The sequence below is a fragment of the Saccostrea cucullata genome, unplaced genomic scaffold (genome assembly GCF_032062105.1).
Source record: "Saccostrea cucullata isolate Sc308-1 unplaced genomic scaffold, CSIRO_AGI_Scuc_v1 ctg8118, whole genome shotgun sequence".
NCBI classification, from domain to species: domain Eukaryota; kingdom Metazoa; phylum Mollusca; class Bivalvia; order Ostreida; family Ostreidae; genus Saccostrea; species Saccostrea cuccullata.
In genome coordinates, this window is record NW_026926970.1 from 1 (window position 1) to 25423 (window position 25423).

Genomic DNA, 25423 nt, shown 5'->3' on the forward strand with positions numbered 1-25423 from the left:
CACGCCATGGAATATTTGAAATGCAGGTTACTAACATATTGGAGTGAAGATTAAATTTTTTAAAAGGAGTCTATTTATCACAAGCAAGATGAATGTAAAAAGGAACATTTCATTTTTTTTTAAATGTAGAATTGTATGTAGTCAAATTCTATTATGTTCTATTTCACCAGTTCAACCGAACATAAATTATTTATAAATTCAAAACTCCAACACATGTTTAGGAACGGCATCGCCTGCGTCTGTGCAACAGACATTTATTATACATAAATGTTACAAATAATATTCTTCTTTGAAACAACATTCTACAAAATAAAAAACGAAAATATTAAATCATATCAGATATATACATTATAAAGTAGGGTGGGTGGGCGGGGACTTGTTGCACTAAGCGCAGCGAAACCTCGAATAATTTCTAATTCTTAATACCTGGACACAGGTAAACTACCTGTTCCGCACGATTTCATTTGAACTCATATCAATCGTTAAAATCCAATCAAATCTTAGATACTATAAATACTTTCTAAACACGTAAACAAACAACACCACGTGTTTCCGATACCAATTATAAATATATTCATTAGATATTTAAGAGAAAAGGTTATATTACATGTAATGTTTAAGGGTAGTTTCAAACCTTTAAAACATAAAAATACAATCATACATGTAAAGTAAAATATAAAAACAGTAGGGTTCTCCATCATTTAAAATGTTACTGTGTTGCAGAGTTTACGCGAAGGACTAAAATTTCGCGGTATTTTCGCGATCAAATTCGTAACTAAAACTGATTCATTATAATAACAAAAGAATACATGCATATTCTTTTTTAAAAGATCGGTAATTCGTTCCACAAATGAAAGTAAAAACACATGTTCTGAAAAGCTGAAGAAATTCTGGTCGATACAGTTGTAGTACTCTTTATTTTTTTAGAGTAAATTTGACGTGAGTATTACTATTAGTCAGTTTTCTAGATCGTATTACCGAATTACATAAAAAGAAACTTCAGAACAGTATAATACTTTTAAGAGATCCTTATTTGAACAAGTTGAAAATTTTAAGCAATTCATTTACATCAATGAAATGACTTCGGTATGATTTAATGGTTCACTTACAGTACTAACATAATCCTACAGAAGAGCTGTGGTTCTTTAAAAAAGACCCGTTTAAATATTAAAAAGAAAATAATTCAATCTATTTTAATGCAAATACATGTACCAATTAACCGTTACATGTAAGTGTGAAAACAAACTATTTATCTTTGTTCCTTCATGCGTGAAGTCCGGCGAGGTCTAAGGGATAATTGATTATGCAAGGGGAAGCCCTAGTGACTAGTGCTCGCCGATTAGAATTGAAAGATGATAGAATTGTTTGTTTAAAGTCTCACTAAGTTAGAGAGAATTTACGTTTAGATTTCCTAATTATCACAGATCTTACTGTGTCGGCAAATTTTTTAATGTATCGCAGGCATTAAATTTGAATCGTTACTGTGTCGGAGAAAACTTTACTCTGTCGTTAGCAACACAGTAAAACAGCTCATGGAGAACCCTGAAACAGTATTGGCCTTTTTTTGTTATTCTCTTTAATATTTGTTAATTTTATTTGAAAATTTTCCGTGATGAAATACCTGAACAAAGGTAAAGACAACATGAATTTCTTTAATTTTTTTTAGGAAGTCTCTCGTGGTTACTATTCGGTGTAATTAAAAAACTTACTTTTTCGTATTTACAACCTACTTAGAAAAATTCTAGCTTTAAAAGCATCTTCATTGGGACTTGTATATCATCCACCTGTTTATGTTTATTGGAATTTCGAACTTTGACTGTTTTGTTTTTTGGTTGCCAAAAAAGCATTTCTGAATTGTTTATCTCGTCTAAGAAGGTTCAGGAAGTTTTGTCAAAAGAAAATGCCGACATTTTTTTGGAAAAAGAAAAACATTCTTTTTTCACAAAGTTTAATAAATTATTATGACATACATTTGAACAATGTAGTACAGGTTTCATAAATAGTACTGTTCATAATTCTCAAATCTACGTGTAGCTCAAAATGCGCGAAACTGTAGAAATATTTTTTTTGATTTATTCTTGTCCTGTATATATGTTTAAAAGTAGGACAAACTTCAAGGTAGATAGACAGGTTTAATATAACTGACCTATCTTTTTACATTGAAGAGTTTGTATGAGTTTGTTTTGAAAAGTAGGTCAAAATTTACATATCTCTTCTCATTCAAAATTTTGACAAAAGTTAAAGTTGTTGGGACGGACAGAGAGATTAACAGACTGACGGATTGACCAATGGAAAAAGGAATGACATTTAATGAGATTGTGTCAGTAATCAGAGATTGAACAGCTTTTTTATCTTCAAATCTTCAAAGATTTTTGTTCAAAGTAGGTCAAAATCCAAGATGAGGGTTCAAAAATGTTTATATCTGGAGGAAGGTCTTGTCTCAAAGATTACATACATGTATGTAAAGTATAAAAATCTTTAGCCCTAACCATTCACACATTACTGGCCAAGTTTAGATATTTTTAATTAGGTGAAACTCCTAGATCACTGTCAAAGGGGCAATTTTCTTCGCATTAAGTGAAGGTCTTGTAGGAAGGATCACATATATGAAGCATGAAAGGCCTACATTCAACTATTCAAAAGTTGTGGCCAAGGTTAAATTTGGGTGAAATTTTGCAAAACTAGATCAAACTTCAAGGTCAGGTTCAAAATGTCAAAATAAAGAACCCAAATGAAAGATCTTGTATTTGTAACAAGGAAAACACAAATGAAAATGAAAGCTATTGCATTAACCAATAAAAAAGTTATTGGCAAGGTTAGAGTTTTTGCACAAAGATGGACAAACAGATATAGAAAGACAGGCCGACAAATCAAAAACTGTATTTCCCGATTCTTCGATTACGGAGGTAATACAAATAAAAGAAATGGACTTTGTTGTGTGTGAAAAAATATGTTTCAACAACCGCGGAAAACTTTCTTGACAAAGAAATGAATGATAAAAGGGAAATATTTAAAGTTTGAATGTAGTGTGTAAGGGACCGAATGGCATACTTCAATTGTTCTGAGTTCTAGTTAAATGCTTCCCCGTTATGCAGAAAATTTTCATGTAAGAACAAAAAAGGTAAATAAAGTACAATTGTACCCAATATTAGTTTCTTCATAACACAGGTGTCTTAAGTCTTTTTGAATACTTAATTTGCATTAGAAATATACATTTTATTTTGAGGTGTAATTTCATTTCAATATTTAATTATGTATGCAATCAATTTGTTATATAGTTTTGTCATGTATTATGTTTAAGCATTTTTGTGATATCAAATGAATTGATTGTGCAAGTAACAGATACTTACGAATTCATAAATGTTGCACAAAAGTCACAGCGGTGTAAGTGCAAAACAAAATTATTGTGATAAAGTTTGCTACATAAGCCAATTCATCGAGATATTTGGTACATATAAAGTGCTGGGGGGATTTTTTTTCGAGGGAAAATATTTTACGAGAAATTATTTTACCAATATACGAAAAAAAAGGGAAGGGCGTTTTTCCAAATTTTGTTTCAGTTGATACAAATTAGAATAAATAACATACAATATACCCCAGAAACATTATGTTAGAGCACATACTTGCTTTGAAAATCCAAACAAAATGTCTGCATCTTATCCATATTAATCACCTGTACCAGTCAATAAGTACATGTTGATTTGAACGGAAAAATCTGTCTATTTTACAAAGGATCTTCTAAACTACATATGAAACCACCTGATAATATACAGTACCGACCAGACCCAACCTGACACCAAAGCAGTCCCAGAAAACAGTCCCCGGGACTGCTTTGGGACCGCTCTGGGACTGCTGTGGGACTGCTCTGGGAACGCTCTGGGACTGCTCTGGGACCGCTCTGGGACTGCTCTGGGACTGCCATGAAAAGCAGTCCCAGCAGTCCCAGCTGCCTCTGGGACTGCTCTCTGGGACTGCTTTGTTCACTCATGTGTGACAAAGGTTCTGAGTGATACGATAGCTCCGCCCCCTTGTGTATTCTGAATTTGCAGGCTCCCTGTTGTTTTGTTTACTTGCAGCAGAGAGGAGTTTAAACTGTTTAATAAGCAAGGATTTCTTTTAATCTTTTAAAAACTTGAGATTACATGTATTATAGTTAATTTATATTTTTAGGGACTGTATATTTACACATATGTAATACAGAATATTTTTAAAAATAAAGTTGTTAAATAAGGAAGTAGGGGGAGATTTTTATTTCTTATTATCTCAGACTTACATGTATGAGAAAAAATATCTACATGTAGATTTATTTTATTATTAAATCTAAAATTAAATACTCAAAATTTGCATTTGGCACTATTTAAAAAAAAATTATTACATTGAGATATAAGATATTACCAGGCTAAAAGAGTATTCCATGCAACCCTCAAATAAAAATCTAACAATTTATTTTATGACATGAAATAAAATTATGCCACTATTCTTCCATAACATAAGCAATGTGAAGAGATATGGGAATTTACAGATGAATTAGTTTTTAATTAATAAATAAGTTATTAAAAGAGTAAATTGAAAAAAATAAATAAATTAGCAGTTGAAAATACCGGGAATTGTGATTTATTTCTTTTTTGTTATGCTTTTGTTTACCAGCTGGCCGATAATGTATATAAATAAAATGGTATAAACACCTGCGGTTTCAATTGCCTTTGGGCAGAAAATCAATCATGCATGTTATTTGGGTACACATAGCAGTGTTACACATCATTGAACATGCTGCTCAATTAACAATGACCCTAATTTCAATCTACGTAAAAAATGTAATGCCAAAAAAAAGATAAATGAAATGTGTATAAATTTAATTTCTTTCAAGATAGATTAATGTTGAACATAATCTTAGGATTCTATATGGCTCACTAACACAATTTACAAATAAAACAATAATTTTTAAACTAATATGTCAATAAAGAATAATCAATACTGAAAAATATTACTTGGCAAAATTAGCACTAAGCCCTAATACTTTTTAAAAAATGCCTTTAGAGTATCCCGATAGTAATGAAATCGGCCATGATCTATAAGGATTAGATCTATTTAAAACTAATTCTGGCGAAATATAAATAATTCAGTTTTAGTTTTCTGTGTAGAAAATAAATATGGGAGCCAGTATCAATCGCAAACCCCCCCCCCCCCCCCAAGATAATTGTGATTAAATATTCATGTTCAGTGTAATTCATTTATGTAGGTGTGTAAGCTTTCTTCCCTCAATAAATATTATTTCAAATTGTTTCAAATCTATGCGGTACTGCTCATACATCTAAATGACCGTCGCATTGTAAGGATTCCTGGCATACTGCTCAACAAAAATTCAGCTGCCTTTTATAGTTCCATTGTTTATTGGAAATCTCATTTCTGCGTTAGCCCCGCCCATTTAATTAATAAGCCCCACCCACTGGGGGACTGCTTTCTGGGACTGCTGGGACTGCTTTTTGGGACCGCTGGGACTGCTGGGACCGCTCTGGGACTGCTGTGGGACTGCTCTGGGACCGCTGTGGGACTGCTCTGGTACTGCTGCGGGACTGCTTTAGCAGTCCCAGAGCAGTCCCGGACTGCTCTGGGACTGCTTTGTGTCAGGTTGGGTCTGGTCGGTACTGTATCATATGGTCCAGTTGATTACTTGACGGACAATCATTAAGTCATCACGTGATGTATGTACTCTTTTTGTGCACCTGAATATGGTTCGGATTGACCATAGAACTACCACTCCATGGAATATTTGAAATGCAGGTTACTAACATATTGGAGTGAAGATCAAATTGTTAAAAAGGAGTCTATTTATCACAAGCAAGATTACTGTAAAAAGGAACGTTTCAATTTTTTTTTTAAATGTAGAATTGTATGTAGTCAAATACTATTATTAGATATTTAAGAGAAAAGATTATATTATATGTAATGTTTAAAAGTAGTTTCAAACCTTTAAAACATAAAAATACAATCATACATGTAAAGTTATATATAAAACAGCAGTGTTCTCCATCGTTTAAAATAGTACTGTGTTGCAAAGTTTACGCGAAGGACTAAAATTTCGCGGTATTTTCGCGATCAAATTCGTAACTAAAACTATTCATTAAAATAACAAAAGAATACATATACATTCTCTTAAAAAAAAAATCGGTAATTCGTTCCACAAATGAAAGTAAAAACAAATGTTCTGAAAAGCTGAGGAAATTCTGGTCGATACAGTTGTAGTACTCTTCATTCTTTTAGAGTAAAGAATGAGTACACTTAAGCTATGAGAGTTGGATCCCGATGTAAGGATGTTGGTCCCAGAAATAAAATTCCAAAATTCATAAAATTTGTTTTATAGGTATTAAACAATGTCTTAAGAGCAGGTTTTGGTATATTATATTACATGAAAGTATTAAATAATGCCGAACGACACTAGCTTTTGAGACGGAGGTCTAACAGTTTTGTCTCATTATGTTCCCCAAACGAAGTTGGGGAACATATTGTTTTTACTCTGTTTCTTATTATTATTTTTCTTCTTCCTGGGTACTTATTTGTCCGCGAATGATCTTGTAAACTGTTTATCTGATGTAGGTAAAACCTTTTTAGGGTAAGTAGACATGTTATGTAAATTTGCGGAATCAAGGTCATTTTGCGCGCACGTGCTTACAAGAGCGCGCACGTGCAACATATAAAATGACCAATATAATTGATATTGCCGTAACTTTTCTATTTTTTAAAAAAAATTGTTGAAACTCAGAATATAAGTATTATATTATAGATTCCCGGGGGAGATGGAAGAGGACCACGACCTGTGATCGCAAAATTTCGAAACACCGACATCAAGATCATGGTAATCAAAAACAGAGCTGACAAAAATCTTCAAAAGATCTTCACCATGCACGATCACCTAACACAAATGAACGCTAAACTGGAACATTTTAGATAACGTGTCTGAAAAATTGAAAGGATACTAAATAATTACTCAAATATGCAGCGGAGTGGACTTTGCGAAAATAACACATTTTGACTGTGAGATCGGGCTCGATATTCGGTAAATTCAGATCATGTTTACTTTTTGTGTAAGTGTGTCGGTGAGTGTGTGTGTATGTCCCCCTGTTTTTCTAATATCATTAATGTGTTTTCATTATTCGGAAAGATGGTGCTTTTATATTTGAGTTTCTTTATTGTTTTTTTTCTAAAACAGTACAAACTAAATAAGTAGCTCAATTAAGGACCCTCTCTACACTTCACCCTAATTTCAGGATACTTGCGTGTAGTTAGACTGACCGACCATTTGAAATAGAAAGAAATAAATTTTAATCTGCACTGTATGACAAATTTTTAAATAAATCCATGTATTTTAAACATTATGTTAGACCAAGATAGAGTAATTGAAAACTTTATTTGCTTGTATTTTCTCCATTTTAATAATCAAAAGCAATTTTTCTTTGTCATTACTTCACTGTCTTCAAAGATTTTTCCTGGATAAAGAAGGCACGCTCCCTAATATTAGAAATGGATTAGTTTATTTCAAAATAGCCTCCTTTATACTATATAATTTTCTCAAAGTCCAAAAAACATTTTTCGTCAGTGTATAGAGGGTTCTTAAACTAGCAACGGTGAATTGTCAAGGCTTGGCAACAGGTACCAAGAGACAGGATGTTTTAAATTATTATAAGAAAAAAGGTTTTTCAATTCTCTGTTTGCAAGATACTCACTTTACTAAAGAGATAAAACCTTATATTGAAACACAATGGGGATATAAATGTATTTTTAATTCGTACAAGTCAAACTCTAGAGGGGTATGCATTCTCTTTAATAACAATTTTGAATTTCATATTCACAGGGAGAAACAGGACGATTATGGTAATTTATTAGCTCTCGATATGACAATCGAGGATAATAAAGTTACTTTAATTAATATTTATGGACCAAATTCTGACAATCCAGAGTTTTATGAATTAGTAAGAGAGACATTTTTAGAATTTGATAATGATTACTTTATTTTATGTGGTGATTTTAATCTGGCTCTTGACCGTTCAATAGATACAGAAAATTATTGTAACATTAACAATCCAAAGGCAAGAGAAAAACTTTTAGAAATTATGAATGACTTACAAATAATAGACTACTTTAGGGTTTTGAATCCAAGTTTAAAAATATTTACATGGCGAAAGAAAAATCCAATAAAACAAGGACGATTAGATTATATTTTAATTTCTGAAAATATGAGCAACTTGGTTGAAAATTTAGTAATTAAACCAGGGTACAGATCTGACCACTCATCAGTGGTTCTCGATATAAAATTCAATACCTTTAAGAAAGGGAAAGGTGTCTGGAAATTTAACAACTCTTTACTTGTAAACAAAACATACGTTACCAAAGTGAAAGAAACAATAAAATCTGTTAGAAACTAATATGAAAAGAATAATGTTCTTATAGAAAATATGGATAACAGTACATTTTTGAAAGTCCCTCTAATGGAGATTAAAGACATTACTATTTCATATTCATCATATAGAAAGAAAGAAAAAAATAAAGAAGAAGCCTTGTTAATTGCACAAATAGAAAAGTTAGAGGTAGATAATACATTAAATCTACATTTAATAGAGGAGAAAAAAACAGATCTTGAGAATTTAAGAAAAGAAAAGTTACAAGGTCACATGATAAGATCTCGAGCCAGATGGGTTGAATATGGAGAAAAACCATCTCAATATTTTTGTAAATTAGAATCCCGTAATTATTTGAATAAGATTATCAAAAAGATTAAAACAGAGGAAAATGAAACTATTTACAATCAGTCAGAAATTTTAAATTAAATCAGGATGTATTATAAATCTCTCTATACTTCTGTAGATGCAGAACTTCTCGACATAGATCTTGCAGAAATTATAACAGTTACTGAGGTTCCAAAACTTGAAAATCATATTGCCAGAACACTTGAGGGAAAAATTTTGGAAAATGAAGTCTTAGAGGTGTTAAAAAACATGAAAAACAATAAGTCACCAGGAAGTGATGGCTTTACCGCAGAATTTTTTAAATTTTTTTGGTCAGATTAAAAACATTTTATAGTACTTGGCATAAATGACATATTTCAGAGGAAAGAACTTCCCATTTCTCAAAGATTATGGTTAATTACATGCTTACCAAAAGGTGATAAGCCAAGAGAATTTTTGAAAAATTGGCGACCTATCACACTTTTAAATGTGTTTTATAAACTTTTATCAGGTTGTATTAGTCAAAGAATAAGATCCACCCTGGACAATATCATATCAAATACTCAACTTGGATTTTTAAAAGGAAGATATATAGGTGAAAATACCAGATTTCTTTATGATCTTATGGATTACCTTGAATCTAGAAATATACCGGGATTGCTTGTACTTATAGACTTTGAGAAAGCTTTTGATTCAATATCCTGGACCTTTGTTTATAAAGTATTAGAATTTTTTGGGTTTGGTAAAAACATTATTGAATGGGTAAAAATTCTAAATACAAAATTTTGTGCGTCGGTGCTTCAATGTGGATTTTTATCCGAACAGTTTTATATCCAAAGAGGATGACGTCAGGGAGATCCCTTGGCACCTTATCTGTTTCTTCTTTGTGCAGAAATTCTTGCAATTATGATCAAACAAAATCAAAGTATTAAAGGAATTGTTATTAACAAAACAGAACATAAAATATCCCAATATGCAGACGATACTTGGCTTGCCCCTGACGGTTCACCTTAATCACTTTTTGCAGTATTAGATACAATTGATTTTTTCTCAAAGTTTACGGGACTTAAAATTAACAGCTCAAAAACTAAAATTGTTTGGATAGGTTCAAAAAATTTTCTAATCAAGTTTTCCATCATTCTCGTTGGAAACTTGAATGGGGTTGTACAACTTTCAATTTACTTGGAATTAATTTTTCAGTAGAACTAGATAAAATTATTGATTTAAACTACAGTACCGACCGGACACAACCTAACAGAAAGCGAACCCGGAGCGGACCCCGGGTTCGCTCTCTGGGTCCGCTCCGGGTTCGCTGGGGTGCGCTAGGGCTGACCCCGAGCGAACCCGGAGCGGACCCAAAGCGAACCCGTAGCGGACCCCGAGCGAACCCGAGGCGGACCCAGAGAGCGAACCCCAAATTCAGTATTGGTCCCAGCGAGCGAACGCAGGTTCGGTATACCTTTACGGAGCTGTCAATCAGGATTAAAAATTAAACTCCTCCACATGTACATATGTACAAGTACACACTGTATGCATGTGCAACCGGCAAATGGGGCGAGCTGATTAAAAATTAGAGGTTAAGAATCCCTAGTGCAAAGGTACATGTGTTTAGTTTGTCTTTTAAAATTTAAATAGAAAATCATACTTTATTTAATCAGTTTTGAAATCTCATTATTTTTTTTCTTTGATTTTATGGAATGGGAAATTAGAACTGAAATGAGACTTAATTTAATATGTTACTATAAGTATATGATCAGATTGATCGATTTTAATTTTGCATGGTAAAAAGTTGAAAGGAAAACACCTTTAAATTGATTTCAATTGATCAGAAATCGGTGATCTACCTGTGATTTGGCTGTATCGTGTACATGTCTTCAGCCCCGGGGTAGAACAGGGTACAACTTGTATACTCCATGCAAATTGTAGTGGTCAGCGTAACAATGGGCACTAATTACCTATTGTTCTTCGTCTGCGGCTACCGGTGTTATCAATAAACAAACTACCTACACTGTACCTGCGCTTACGCGCGGTATTCAATTTGTCGGCACGGCCAGGTGTGTTATAGGACCGAAGACATCCCAAAATATGAATTCAATGCTTAAGTAAAATCATATAAATAAACACCAAGTCTGTACTGTTCGTTTATACAAAGGTCTCGGACAAAAATTGAATTAAAAAAAAAATATTATCTCTGCACAAAATTCTAATTTTACAAAAACGCAAGCCGTAACGATATCCCTATGGCAGAATGTACTAATAATTGACCCGATTCTAAAACGAAAGTAGAACTTTTACACGTGGTTGACATGTATGTTCCAGAACAACAAGCACAAAGTGTGCATTAATGGAAAAAAGTGAGTTCAAGTTATGATTTATTTACGGAATGACTCTAATTCTTGGCCAAATTATCGAGTATAATATGGTTTGGGTCAGTTTACTCGATAATTTGGCCAAGAATTAGAGTCATACCTTAAAATTTAATTTTAAAACAATTAAACAACTGGGGATATAAAATTGTGTTGTTTTATGAGTTCAAATTAATCGAGCAATAATACAACCTTGGTAACGTAAGTGATGGGAAGCGAGGGGAGGTAATTTAATTGATACATAGATCTAGCAGCCATGATGTTTGTTTACATGAGATAAGATCAAGCAACTGTTTGAAATTAAAGGTACATTCATTAAATCTGGAATTTTCCGTGAATTCCATGGACTGGAAATAAGGGGATTGATGGATACAGATGATTATGCTGGTTGTCGATGGGGTGTGTCCCCATAAGAAACCAGATTATACAAAATGTTATGCGTTCCTTTTTGGAAATCAACCAATGAGAGGCAAAAATACAAGCAAAATTAAATTATTTTATTTTGTTTTTTAACTGACTGCCCGCATATAACATGTTTAAGGAGTGGTGCATAATATTAGAAGCCATATGCCCATAGACTTAAAACTGTTTACATGTACAATGAAAAAAGAATTAGCCTAAAGAAAGACATGTATATATTTCATTGACTGAAAATCACACTGCATAAGATTTATGTCATGTAGTTTACAATACTTTAACCTTAACAAATAATTTAAGAGAGAGAGAGAGAGAAAGTGAGAGACAGAACCTAGAAAGCGATACAATGATATAACATTCGCAGGGAGGACATCGGAGCACTAGAGCGCGCTGTCTACATAATATATAAAAAAATAATTAAAGATGCTTCAATTTAATTATTTAACCCTGTCTCATTCTTCTATAGATAACAAAGTGTACGCTTAAGATTAAATTTTATGACAAATATTGAAAACTGTCTTGTTAAAATGAGAGCTTAATTTAAAAGTAAATGGAAAGGGGGGTTGTGTTTTCAACTTAATGTGCTCATGCATTTTCAGTTCTCCACACGGTAAAATAAATTGATATTTACAACCATTGACTGTATCGAAGTATTAAAGATACCCACAAAAAGCTTTTGATGACAGTACACAGACATGTAAAAAAAAAAAAATGAGATATTTTTTTAACCTCTATGAACAAATATTAAACTTTTTAAAAAAGTACTTGGGAAAAAAAGCAGCTGCAAATACAATAGAATAATTTTCCTCAGATAATGTCATCTACGTGTAAGGAGAAATTTAAAGAAAAAAAAAACATAAACCGCGACATTAATGAAAGCTTATGTTAACATTATTATAATGAAATTAATAGCTGAAAACTGAAAACAAATTGATAAATCGTGACTTTTTTTATTTTGAACAATTTATTTTGTAATTGACTGTAATGAATTTGTTAAAATACATAAAAAAAAACAAATAATCATTTCTCAGGCTATTTTAATCCATTCCCAGGTTAAAAACAATTACCACAGTAATTATCAGTAATTCTCGGCAGCGACAGTACATGTACCTCAACAGTATTTATCAGCATTTATCAGACTCCACAGTAAAAGACGACAGTAATTATCAGTATTTATCAGCAACAGCTAAAATTATCAGCAACAACAGTAATAATAACGGTGAATATCAGTAATTATCAGCAAGAACAGCACCGTATCAGTAATTATCAAACAATATCAGTAAAATTTGGGATTCTCAGCACTTTTTTCGTCCAGTAGTGAAGGAACGCGATAGTGCAACAACAAAGAAATAATTATGTTTCTTAAGACAAAACCGCATATTAAAGGTTTATATTGAGTTCAATTTTAAATTTGATATGTGCAAGGCAATCTGTAAATTTTATATACAGTACATACATGTAGTTATGTTTCCAGAGTACTCATAATCGCGAAATTGCTTAAATTTCTGAAAACAATAATTGACGATTGATTAAAAGATTTCTACATGGAATTAATCACCCTTAAAATGAAAAGTGAGACCGCAGTGTATCCCATGAAATTAAGAGATAATTACATGTAATTTCTAGTGTATATTTAAGAATATAACGAAATGTATCTAAAATCGATGATTTCTAATATTTCTGACTCACTCTCATTTAAAAACTTTTAAAACTCCATAATTTGGATTCAGGCTTTTGAGAGAAATATGCTGTGGAATCATTTAGATTCTTTGGAGCAATGCTAGTGGGTAGGCAAACTTGTTTTTTGGGGTGTAATTTAGTGGATGACTCGTAAATACGATTGTTGAATGAATCAATATGTAAACAAAATAAATTTTCGCTGGTATGTGTATTCTAGGGTAAGGGTGACCCATGAGATCCACGAACAGTTTGTGCCCTACAGACAATGATGATTGTACAAAAAAGGTTTATGAACGCTATACTTCGTTTTAAAAAGTTATGTTAAATAAATGTTATATGTATAATTTAAAATAAAATAATACCTGATATCAATTGTAAATTGGGATTAAAATTCTTGATAAAAAGCTTGGTTACACAACGCTCGTCAGTGGTGGATCAAGAAATTTTGATTTTTTTTTTTCGGAGAGGGAGTGGGGGTGCAGTTTAAGTTAGGGGATCCACAGTCATATTCTAAAATTAAGAAATTAATCTTATGTATTTGTATATCCTGACACAAAAGAGGGGTTGGAGGGTTGTCCGTCTGCTTCCTTAATTCGCCACTGCTATTTTAAAGTAAAAAGAAAAAAAAATATAGTCAACTTTTGTAGTAAATAAAAGAGCACACTATCAATAGCAGATAATATTTACCCCATCATTCCACCTGATTCCACTGTTGATGTTTCACTGGTTCGTTTTTATTTCGATTGTTTAATGATAATTTTGAGCTTGAACATTGTTCGTTATCTGCATATGTTTCATATTGAAAGAAAAATATTGATATAAACTTCGACTGCTAGACATCTCGTGGGGATCCGGGTTAGAATAGGTCTTCAGTACACCCTTGCTTGTCGTAAAAGGCGACTTAATGGGGCGGTCCTTCGGATGAGACCGTATAAACCGAGGTCCCGTGTCACAGAAGGTGTGGCACAATAAAGATCCCTCCCTGCTGAAAGGCCAAAAGTGCCGAGCATCAGCCTTAATTTGCAGCCCTTCACCGACAATTGTGACGTCTCCATATCAGTGAAATGATCTGGAGAGGGACGTTAAACAGTATACAATCAATCAATCAATCGACTGAATACATAAAAAGTACAAACTGTTTGTATGAAAACCTTCATGACGTACAATATATATATAATATAGTCAGGAAGTCAAAGCAGTCTATGATTAAAACATAAGAAAAAACGGCGTGAAATGCTCCGAACCTAAAACAAATTATAGCATTTCATTTTCATTCTTGTTTTGCATTTAATCAATTTTGTCCACAAATTCAATACCAGTATTTCAGCAATGAAAATTACATTATATACATGGAACATCTAGCCAATCATGCCACTTTACATACTTTATACGTCAGAGATAGTAAATTAAGTAAAAAAATATATAATTGCTTATTAATCAGTCTAATGCATATGGTATTTGAATGAATGCTGATCGTTAAGTTGGAAAATATATTCTACAATTGATTAGAGACCGTGTTATATGTAGTTTGTGCTATACGCCTTTTGAAATATGTGCAGATATTGGTGGAAGGTTTTGGCTGTTTTCCTTTTTACGATGCCTCATGCCTTTGATTTTTATCGAAAATACGTTGCCGAATTCAAATTTAAGGACAAAAAGTCAAATAGGGAACTTATAGGGGAGTATAAAAGTAAATCACCTTTCGAATGTTCTTGGTATTGTAAACACGTTTGTGGATTATTTGGATACAATAAAGAAATAAGGAAATGTCGTACTCATCGGAGAATCTACACTTCAGATATTTCTTATGAAAAGGGATGGAGATATTATTCTGATGAAAGTATGTATAAGAGTTTCTGTTAAATTTCTTCCTTTTCCACCAAATATGCAAGGCAACACCATTTTAATAGAGCATGTTTATTCGGCACATAATTGCAAGACAACACCGTTTTAATAGTGCATATTTATTCGGCACATAATTGCAAGGCAACACCGTATTAATAGGGCATATTTATTCGGCACATATTTGCAAGGCAACACCGTTTTAATAGGGTATTTATTCGGTCTTTCATTATGACAGGTTGACAAGGTTTCTTTTTCTGTTTTGTTACTCTCTGGCAATTTGTCAAAACAGTACACGTGTAAAGCTAATGACATGTTTTTGAGCATCTATATAACCCTCCTGACCTGATTAATGTAAGCCAATGACCAGAATCTATCACCCTCGATTCGACTGTTGAGCTATGAATGTTTAAATCCGCTAAATTGTATGTCAATATCACACGTCTCCTATTTTTGATTGATTAATTGATTATATGTTAGTTTTTTCTGCCCAATCGAGAACAATCCAGCAATATAGAGACATCGCCACATAGCTGTGACCGGCTTCAAAATTTGACGTTTACTTGGCATTCATTGCTATTTAGAAATAAGGTACCTTTATCGTGTCAAATTCAAAAATGAAAAGGGACCTCGATTCTTAGATCTCATCCGAAGTGACATTCGTATATTTGAAATGCATGTTGTTTTAAGTAAAATAGTTATTGTTGCAATCAATTTTTAATTTTCTTAGGATGCTCACAAGTGAGATGTGCATAAATAGATAAATCAGGTACTTTGTTATGTTTTTTAACAACACTCGTACCAGTAAAATAACTTATCTGAGTTTGCCAATCATCAGTTTTAAATACTGTATACAGGGTAATTTTTGCCCTCGTTTTATTTTCTCCCCTTTCGCCCTACCCTCATTTGGGTAGGTTGGAGATTGCTTTCATTCCAAATAAACACTATTAAAGAAAGGACATCCTACTATGTTCCGGCTAAACAAATGCCATAAAGAAACCATTTCGACCAAAGTATGTAAAAAATGTAGTTTTGAAGAATCTTCTTGCGAAAAACTTTGGAAAAGAAGATGAGCACTAAAAAAAATAAACGAAACACGTTTATTTGTAATCTAAGCATTTGTGACTTTCAATAACAAATCAATTCTTTCCATGATATGAAAAAGGAATAAAAAGGTCTCTAAATAAACATATGCATCCTCTAGCATGTTAAATGAATAATTGTTTGATTAGTCAATATTCCTGTCCTCTAGAGCTGTCGCTAATTTAGAAACCCTTAAGCTAAAGTCATCACTAATGGGCTGCATCTCTTGAAGTACCTTCTCTAGTTCGCCAAGCAATTTGTTTCCAAACTGAAAATCATCACTCTTCCATCCAAGATGTTTAGTTTCCCCTGACCTCAAATCCTGTAGACTCATATTGCCTAAATCTAGTTCGCTAACAAGAGTCTTTACATTTTGTAACCTGGCGAGAAGTTTCCCAATTGCAAGATCAAAATTGAACGCGAGGGTTACTATCACATTTCCCCGAACGTCTGGTGGGTACGTTTTCTTGATGATTCTTAGTTTTTGTCCAAGGCTTTTATTTTCATCCAAAAGGAGACGCAATGAATTCGGTGTTACATTTCTTGAGATTCCTTCAAAGCTTTCTTCCATTTTTTCCGGAAAGGCATTCTGTTTTTCTCGTAGATTTTGTATGAGGATTTCCAAAACTGTCTGCATCCTCATCTTTTCTTCATCTATAATAAGAGGATGGGTATTTCGATTGGTACATTCTCCTATTGCAGCTTCAATGCTTGCAAATGAACGGAAAAGCGAATTAAAAACATCATAAAGTTCCTGTGATTGTCTTGCAATAAGAAGTTTTTGTTCAATTTTACCCTCAAGAATCCACATAACAGGCCACGATTCTCTAATCCATGGTCCCCATGAACGAAACCAATGAACGACGTTGGAAAATATCCCTGATTTCTTATCCATAATGCGTTTGGCATGCACCTTTAGAATGAGAGCATATAGTTTGAGACGCCGATTATATTTAAGATTATACAAGGCATAAGTGGGCGTTTCGGAATTCAATTGGCTAACATGATTGGATGATCTTAGATTTAAGCACTTTGTTTCAAGCACATATAAGCAGTAGCATACACAGATAATATGCTCGTTCTACTCTGTCTGCCTAAAAAGAAGCATGTCGTTTATTGAAGTCCTTTACCCTGGAAATCAGCAAAGGCGAGATAATTGCGTGAGACTTTCTCAGGAAATATATTCCGCAATGAAAGGAAATTTTGATTCAACAAATGATCTTATCAAAATTATGCATACTAAACTCGGAGCTGACATCGCACATCTGATATTTTACAAAGATAAGACAATTAAAGAAAATGCAGAGAATTTCCATAGGAAGATAGCAGAAATACAGAGCAAGCTAGAGGACAGTTTAAAAATAAATAAACATAAGATTGACCCTTACCTGTATGAAATGCTTGAAAATGATGAGTTGGAGTTAAGCGGCATTTACAGACAATTGCGAATTTCTGGCAAGGTGGTTGATCTGGTTGCTCAAACAATAATCTTAGCTTACTCTGTTGTTCGAACAGTACTTATGGCTTTGAATCAGATCGTAAGGGCTTTTTGTAAACTTTGGATTGGAGCCCTTGTGCTTGGTGTCCTTGTATTAGGCGTTGATCTAATATTCAGTGCCATTGTCGGAGCAAAAGAAAGAAAACATCTGGAAACTACCGAACAGGAGCTTCAAGCAGTCGTTGATGAATTTGTCCCAGCCAGCAGAATGTACACCAAAGAGATAACTCGGATTGAAATGCGCTTAGAAGATTTGGAGGTATTAACAATTTCTTTTATATCAATTTCTTCAACAATGAAGTTTTTGTTTATATATATATATATAATATATATAATATTCAGTGCCATTGTTGGAGCAAAAGAAAGAAAAAGAAATAAATAATAGATACGCATTCCTGTCAATAGTGTTATATAAAGGAAAACATTTGCAATATATATATATATATATATATATATATATATATATATATATATATATATATATATATATATATATATATATATATATATATATATATATATATATCCAAATTCAAATGATAAACTCAAAATTTTATCTAAAGCGCTTTCGCCCCATGCAGGCTCATCAGTAGATTTGAAATTGTAAACAAGTTACATTATGACGTCATTCTCGTGACGTTACATGTATGTAGGCAACGTTAAACATAATGATTGTGACGTAATAATAATCACAGTTAAATGAGGCGCACAGATAAAGTTTCACAGTTCATCTGATCAAAGTTAAGCGCCTATTATAAATGTACAATAATGGAGACATTTTTTATAAAATGTACATAATAAAATGATTTGATATAAATTCCTTTTAGCAGTTCAATTTTGGTTTAAACAGATTTATAAAATATTGTTCTTTGGCTTTCCGTAATTGTTCATTTTCCTCTTTTATTTTGTAAAAAGGAAATATATAAAAATGTCCTTTGCCACAAGAATCAAAGTGTTCACTACATTGCGTGTTTCGTGTTAGACCATCGCATTTTAGCGGCGCGTGTCTCATAGGCAACGAGCCATCGGACTTTGGTGTGAGCATCGGACTTTGGGGTCCGTAAAGACAGCGAGCCATCGGGGTTTGGCGCAGGCCATCGGGGTTTGGCGAGACCATCGGACTTTGGCGTCACCATCGCACTTTAGAGTCTTACATATATATATAATGCAAATGTTTTCCTTTATATAACACTATTGACAGGAATGCGAATCTATAATTTATTTATACAGTTATAAGGTCAAGAGGTCATAAATGTGAGTATGGATAACCGTTTGACGTTATTTCTCAGTGACGTCATAGAAGGTCGACGCGCGTTTAGCAGATTACATACTTGCCGTTGAGTTTGAAAAATAATGCATTTCACACGATAAAAGTAACAAAAAGGCAAATATATAGTATGAATAACTCACAAATGTCAATAAGTAATAAGGTATCATTTTAAAACATCTATCGGGCTATAAATGCGGGTTGGTACGAGATTAGATTATATATTATACATGCAGTTATGGATAAATCTAATTTTCTTTTGACATATGTATTATACAACAGAATATTGATAATTTTTGTTTTATTATATACATATTTTTTTCTGTTTTTCTTTATGCAGGACCACAGAAAATAATGATGAAGGATATGTTAAGAGTCAGTGAATAACGGTGACCCTTTGCCTTCATGGGATACAAATCGATTACTTTTTTTCCATTTTTTTTAAAATATGCAAAATTTAATACAGTTTCTTTTTACTCATGGATGTATTTTAAATAATCTGTTTGTTTAGCTTTGTACAATGCATTTTTTTTAATTTGCAAGATTAAATATTCTTTTCTATAATATATTTACAGAGATGCAATATTGTAGGAAAAATAATACCCGAGTGCTTTATTTTTTATCAGTAGTGACTTTCCTGGTGCACATTTCGATTTATTTTTTGTTTTACCGATATTTTATACATATCACACTTGTATAATATTCTGATCTTAGCACTCACTGGCTTTCTTTTTTCAAATAAATTTACAAAACTATTAAAATAAGCGATTAGCAGTTAAAGGATATAGTTGTTTTTTTTTTAACCAAAATAAATTGCTTTTTTTAACTGTTAAACAGCCGTAACTTTGAGAAATTTGAAGACACAGATAGAAAATGATGAATATTTTTTTAATCATATTTTCATTTTTTAAAATGAAAAATTTTGAAGGTTATTCCTCTTTTTTTGCAACTCTTTTTTTTCCATCCCCTTTTCTCTAAATCCTCTTTCACACTTTTTGATCTATAACACTTTGTATTTCTAGCTTATATGATTAAAGAAAAAGAAAAAGCAAGAAACGATAAGCAAAAAAAGTTGTCCATTATAGGTTACCATTATAATATTCCTTTGTGTGTTGAAAGATCTTATTCTTAACCATAAAGGGATCTAATATATATTTTCTTATCAAATATTTTTCCTACTTTGCTAAAAATATACAGACTATATAATACAGATTTTTTTTTATGTATTAGATTTGTATAAAATGTTTTCCCGACATCATTTAGACTTTCCTATAATTTTTTATTTGTTTTAGTACAGCTCACAACAATTATATGGAATAGAATATTCTGTACTTTCAACTATTTTCAATTTAATAAAAGGCAAAATCTCAAGTCTTTGTCTTTTTTTTCTTTGAAGCGGAATATTTTTCTTTTTTCAAATTGGACCTTTCTACTTTATCATTAGGTTATGGTGACATATTTCTGCCCCTTACAAACCTGCAAGATAAATTATGTTAACATGCAATGTAATTATGTTGACATGCAACACATTTATGTCTACATGCAAGTTAATCATGATGACATGCAAGATACCAATCTTATTTGGAAATATAATTCAAATATGGGTAAATTTACTTATTTATGGTGGCATATTTCTGCCCCTTGTGTGCAAGTTATTTTTCTATCAAATATGTCGACATGCAAGTTAAATATGTTGATATGCAAGATAGTTATGTCAACATGCAATATAGATACATGTATGTTGACATGCAAGAAAATTGCAATCAAATAAAAATTATAAAAAATCTCCAAAAATCTCAAATATCGCCCACATGTGACATCCAACATGCTAGATCTTACTTATTTATGTTAACATGCAACTTATTTATGTTAACATGCAAGATTAATATGTTGACATGCAACTTGGTTATGTTGACATGCAACTTGGTTATATTGACATGCAACTTAGTTATGTTGACATACAACTTATTTATGTCGACATGCAACTTATTTATGTTGACATGCAACTTATTTATGTTGACATGCAACTTATTTATGTTGACATGCAACTTAGGTATGTTGACATGCGAGATAAATATGTTGACATGCAACTTATTTATGTCGACAAGCAACGTATTACTTTTTTCAATTTTATTGAAACTGAATATTATTAATAAATTCATTTCCCCCCATATATAATATCTTCATTGAAACCTGGTGAGTTCAATGTAAAAAGAGTATTAAAACACAACTTGATTTATCAGAGAAAAATAACATGGTGTTTTAATGAACCAAATGACTCACTTGAGAAATAATATTATACACACAAGTTGAAAGGTTTTTTTTTTGTTTTTTATCTCAGTAAGTCTTTGATTTATGAAAGTTAAGCAACATTTAGCTTTCTTTTAAGAAATCTTAACAACCCTCGTATGAATTTTTTTTTTTTTTAGCTTTTTTCAATTTTGCTTCCAAACCATCAAAATGTTGTCGACCGCACTGAAGCAGTAATATCCAAAAAAGAAATCATGCACAAATCGATGTAAGTGCCTGAAGACCCAAGAATGGCGACAACGTTTCCAGTGAATATGATCGATTTGTGATTTCATTTGGAATATATACTTCTTTTAGATATGATCGATTTTCAAAATGATAAGATTTTGAATTAAATGATTAAATTTAAAAGCAAAAGAAATGATGTGATACATAACTATGAACATTTGTGCATGCGTGCAGATTCGTTACTAGTACTTCCCAAGACATGTGCAATGAGGCACGGTTCTGGTTTTTTTTTTCTGTCGGTAAAATTGAAGTTGATTTTAGTGATCGAAAATTTATTCAAGCAGATAGTGCAGTTTAAGTTATTTTCTATAATATGAGATGGACATCAAAGCACAAATTCTATTTCGTTTAATAAAATGTCTTTGCGATTCAGAAACGTGACTGTAGACTATAAAACTTTTAAGGGCCGCCTCTCTGCGACGACCTAAAGAAATAAGTGTGTCCGTCCAAAATCTCTTTTAAAGGATGTGCAATGACCTTGAACTATGTTTCAAGGTCTAAGGTTAAGGTCATAGCAGAATTGTATATGAAAAATCTTTGTTTGCAGCACATCTTTTCTCCCCTTCGTCAAGTCTGGTTCATACTTCCACAGAGTGCCTGTTGTCATACGGTGTACAGTGGCCTTGACTATTTTTCATTTGCTTAAACTTGTTCAGAACAAAAAATAAATGGCTTTAGGTAAAGGGGTAATGAGACTGAAATAAACGTTTTATGACAACTGGACAATTTATAAGTTATAGGTCAAGGTCAAAGCAAAATTCTCTGAAATGTTTTTCATCCTATTGTCCATTACTTGTGTGGGGCCCTATGTGATGGTAGACATCTCAATGATTCATAAATTCAGTGAAGTTCTACATGCAACAGTTTAAGAATAAAGGGTATGAAGATCAGTTAACTAATTTAGTATTTTAAACATAAAAAATGGGAATATAAGATGTGAGAAAAATCGTAACAATGTCCTTTTTAATGTCAAGTAGGTATGCTGTGAATGAGGGAGAAGAGATCTAGAGCTTTTATTTACAGGTGCATTACCTATGACAACTTCATTAAGGAGGCTGGGGAGTCAACAAATTAACCATCAGATATAACTTATTTTTTTTAGATACGATATCTTTAGCTTTCAACTATCATTTGGCAATCAAAACTTTCATACATTTTAGTTTAAAAATTTAAACATTTTTGTATATCTTTATATTGAGTTCTTCTTCTAAAGAAGATCAATATAGTCTGGAAATGGCCACAACCACCCAGCCCTCTTAAAAAGGAACAATTCTTTTTTACAATGAATTAAAAGTTTGGCCTAGTTATAAAAAAACAAAAAAAGCTGCTGACCAAATGCATTCTTTATTCTATAGGAAAATAAACTTTTGTACTCTTACTTCAACACTAAACAGTAATCCTAACAATTTTCTGAATTTATTATGATTTTTGACTTTGACAGTTAAAGCAGATTAAAAAAATAACAATAAAATATATTATGTACTATTTATATATATACTTTACTAGTAATACACATTTGCAATTAAATACACAAAGCCTGGCAAACATACAATTTATCAGTCCTTTATCAAACATAATTCGGAACATAGAGAAAAAATGTACCTCCTTCAAACGACAAGAGTCAAACACCTAAATTATCCATATCCTTAAAATAATTTATCCAAAAATTGCCACTCATTTCTCGTAAACACCGCCAAAATCGCTCTATTCTTGTATTTCTATATGAAGATCCATACCTAAAACTTGATAGTCCTTGCAAGGGATCCCGGTGATTCCATCGCAAAGCGTATTGCAAATTACAAACTATGGAGTTCTCAGTACCCCTGTCTGCGTATACGACTACAGGAACCCCGTTCATTTCCTTGATATAATCTATATAAAATCTGGATATATACTCAGGGCTTTTGTTAGAATTGCAAGCTCTGAGCTAGAGAATACGTCTTGAAAAGCCATCTACACAGCAATGAATGGAAATTCCGAATGATTTCAACTTGTCCCAGCCATCTAGATGAACACAAAAATTCGGCCCTTCGTAAATGTACCTTCTACGACGCTGAAGACGACGTTGTCTAGACCTTATTACACCATCTGCGTCCAAAACAGTTAATGCAAGGCGCACTAATTCACAAGACACATTAAGGTTATGGTCGATTAGCAGACGTATCCTCATTCCTCTATAGCCTATGTCACCGCCCGAGCCTGAAAGTTCATGTAGAATAGCCGTTACAATGTCCTCTAAACGCGGCTGGTTGTTTCTTCTCTGCAGATTCATTTCCCTTAAAACTTGATGAATTTGTCTTGCACTGAGAGTAATGTTATATCTGTTTGCAAGAAAACCAATGATTTCCTAAATAGTATAACCAGAGTGGTAATAAACAGCAATCATTCCATTCCTGCTGAGAGGTAGTCCGTCCACAACCAAACGTTGAGCCAGAGCAGGTGTATAAATATTTTCACCCATTGTATTTTTGTCGCTGAAAAAAATGGGAAAAAAATACTTTATACACAATGAATTTTTGTTTTGCTTTCTACTTGTGTAAATTTACATCAAACAAAATACTTCTATAAATACACCACGATTTGGCTTGTAAGAGTTTATTACATAAAAAAAATGCAGTTCAATTAAACTTATGTAAGATAGCACTGACGGGTTTAGAGGGAGCAGGGGGCCCGGGCTCCCCCTTTTGTGTCCGAAATACACATTAGATTTAATAAATCAATTTTTTTAGTGTGGTCTTGGACCCATACCCCGACCAAAACTGGGTCGGGCCCCCTTTTTAAGATTACTGGATTCACCACTGAAGATAGTGAAAACCTAAAAGTATTATGTTTAATCAAATAATAGCAACATGAAGTACACATATTATTTAAGAAATGGGCACTCTGACCAAAAGAGATATTGACATCAAGAATAACTATCAGTAAGGATTATACAAATTACCAGAATAATCAACCAAAAGATCTCCATTACATCCAATATCAGTTTTATATAAGATCTAAAACAAAGTTTTACCTTTTAAGTTGTGAAGAGACCAGATGAACGTTCAGAGGTTAAGCTTCTCATTTATTGCAAACACAGATTTTAATTAAACTGCACCCTCTTTCAAACAAACAGCATGCCATCATAAATAAGTTGTATGTCGACATAAATATGTTGCATGTTTACATGAATATGTTGCATGATTACATAAATAAGTTGCATGTCAACATATTCATCTTGCATGCCAACATAACTAAGTTGCATGTCAACATAACTAAGTTGCATGTCGACATAAATAAGTTGTATGTTGAAATAAATAAGATGCATGTCAACATATTTATCTCGCCTGTCAACATAACTAAGTTGCATGTAAACATAAATAAGTTGCATGTCAACATAAATAAGTTGCATGTCAACATAAATAATTTGCATGTCAACATATTTATTTTGCATGTTAACATACATGTAACTAAGTTGCATATAAACATAAATGAGTAGCATCTAGCATGTTGGATGTCACATGTGGGCAATATTTGAGATTTTTTATGATTTTAATTTGGTTTCAAATTTCTTGCATGTCAACATATTTATATTGCATGTTGACATAACTATCTTGCATGTCGAAATATTTGATAGAAAAATAACTTGCACACAAGGGGCAGAAATATGCCACCATACTTATTAACGCCTCTATTTGACATCATAGATGCAATATGCAACATAATTACGTAGATAAGCGACTTATTTATGTCCAGAAGGAAGATAATTTTGAATATTGCAACTTATTTCTGTGAACATACTAGATAATTATATCAACATTCTACTTATTTATGTCAACATGCAAGACAATGAAGCCAATGTGAGACTTATTTATTTCAACATGCTTGAAAATAATGCTAACATGCAGGATATGTATGTCGACCTGCAACTTATTATCTTACATATTAACATAAATTTTATTTATGTAAAAATATAACTTCATGTTGATTTAAATAAGTTGCATGTGAATATAGATATTCTGCAAGTCTTCAT

General features: G+C 32.4%; 1 protein-coding gene and 1 pseudogene across 1 annotated transcript; one reads left to right on the plus strand and one right to left on the minus strand.

Annotated features, from left to right (window-relative positions):
* The first annotated feature begins 17178 nt into the window (after positions 1–17178).
* LOC134273109 (uncharacterized) lies at positions 17179–20244 on the plus strand. The gene is made up of 2 exons (XM_062755288.1): positions 17179–17865; positions 19214–20244. Exons 1-2 carry the CDS (start codon positions 17215–17217, stop codon positions 19226–19228), a joined length of 666 nt encoding a protein of 221 aa, XP_062611272.1. The 5' UTR covers positions 17179–17214; the 3' UTR covers positions 19229–20244.
* Positions 20245–23032: 2788 nt separating this feature from the next.
* LOC134273108 (uncharacterized) lies at positions 23033–23872 on the minus strand (annotated as a pseudogene).
* Between the last annotated feature and the right edge of the window lie 1551 nt (positions 23873–25423).

What these genes read in the sequence shown, in the direction of transcription:
- LOC134273109 (XM_062755288.1), top strand. Translation starts at nt 17,215, where the DNA reads ATGTCGTTTATTGAAGTCCTTTACCCTGGAAATCAGCAAAGGCGAGAT.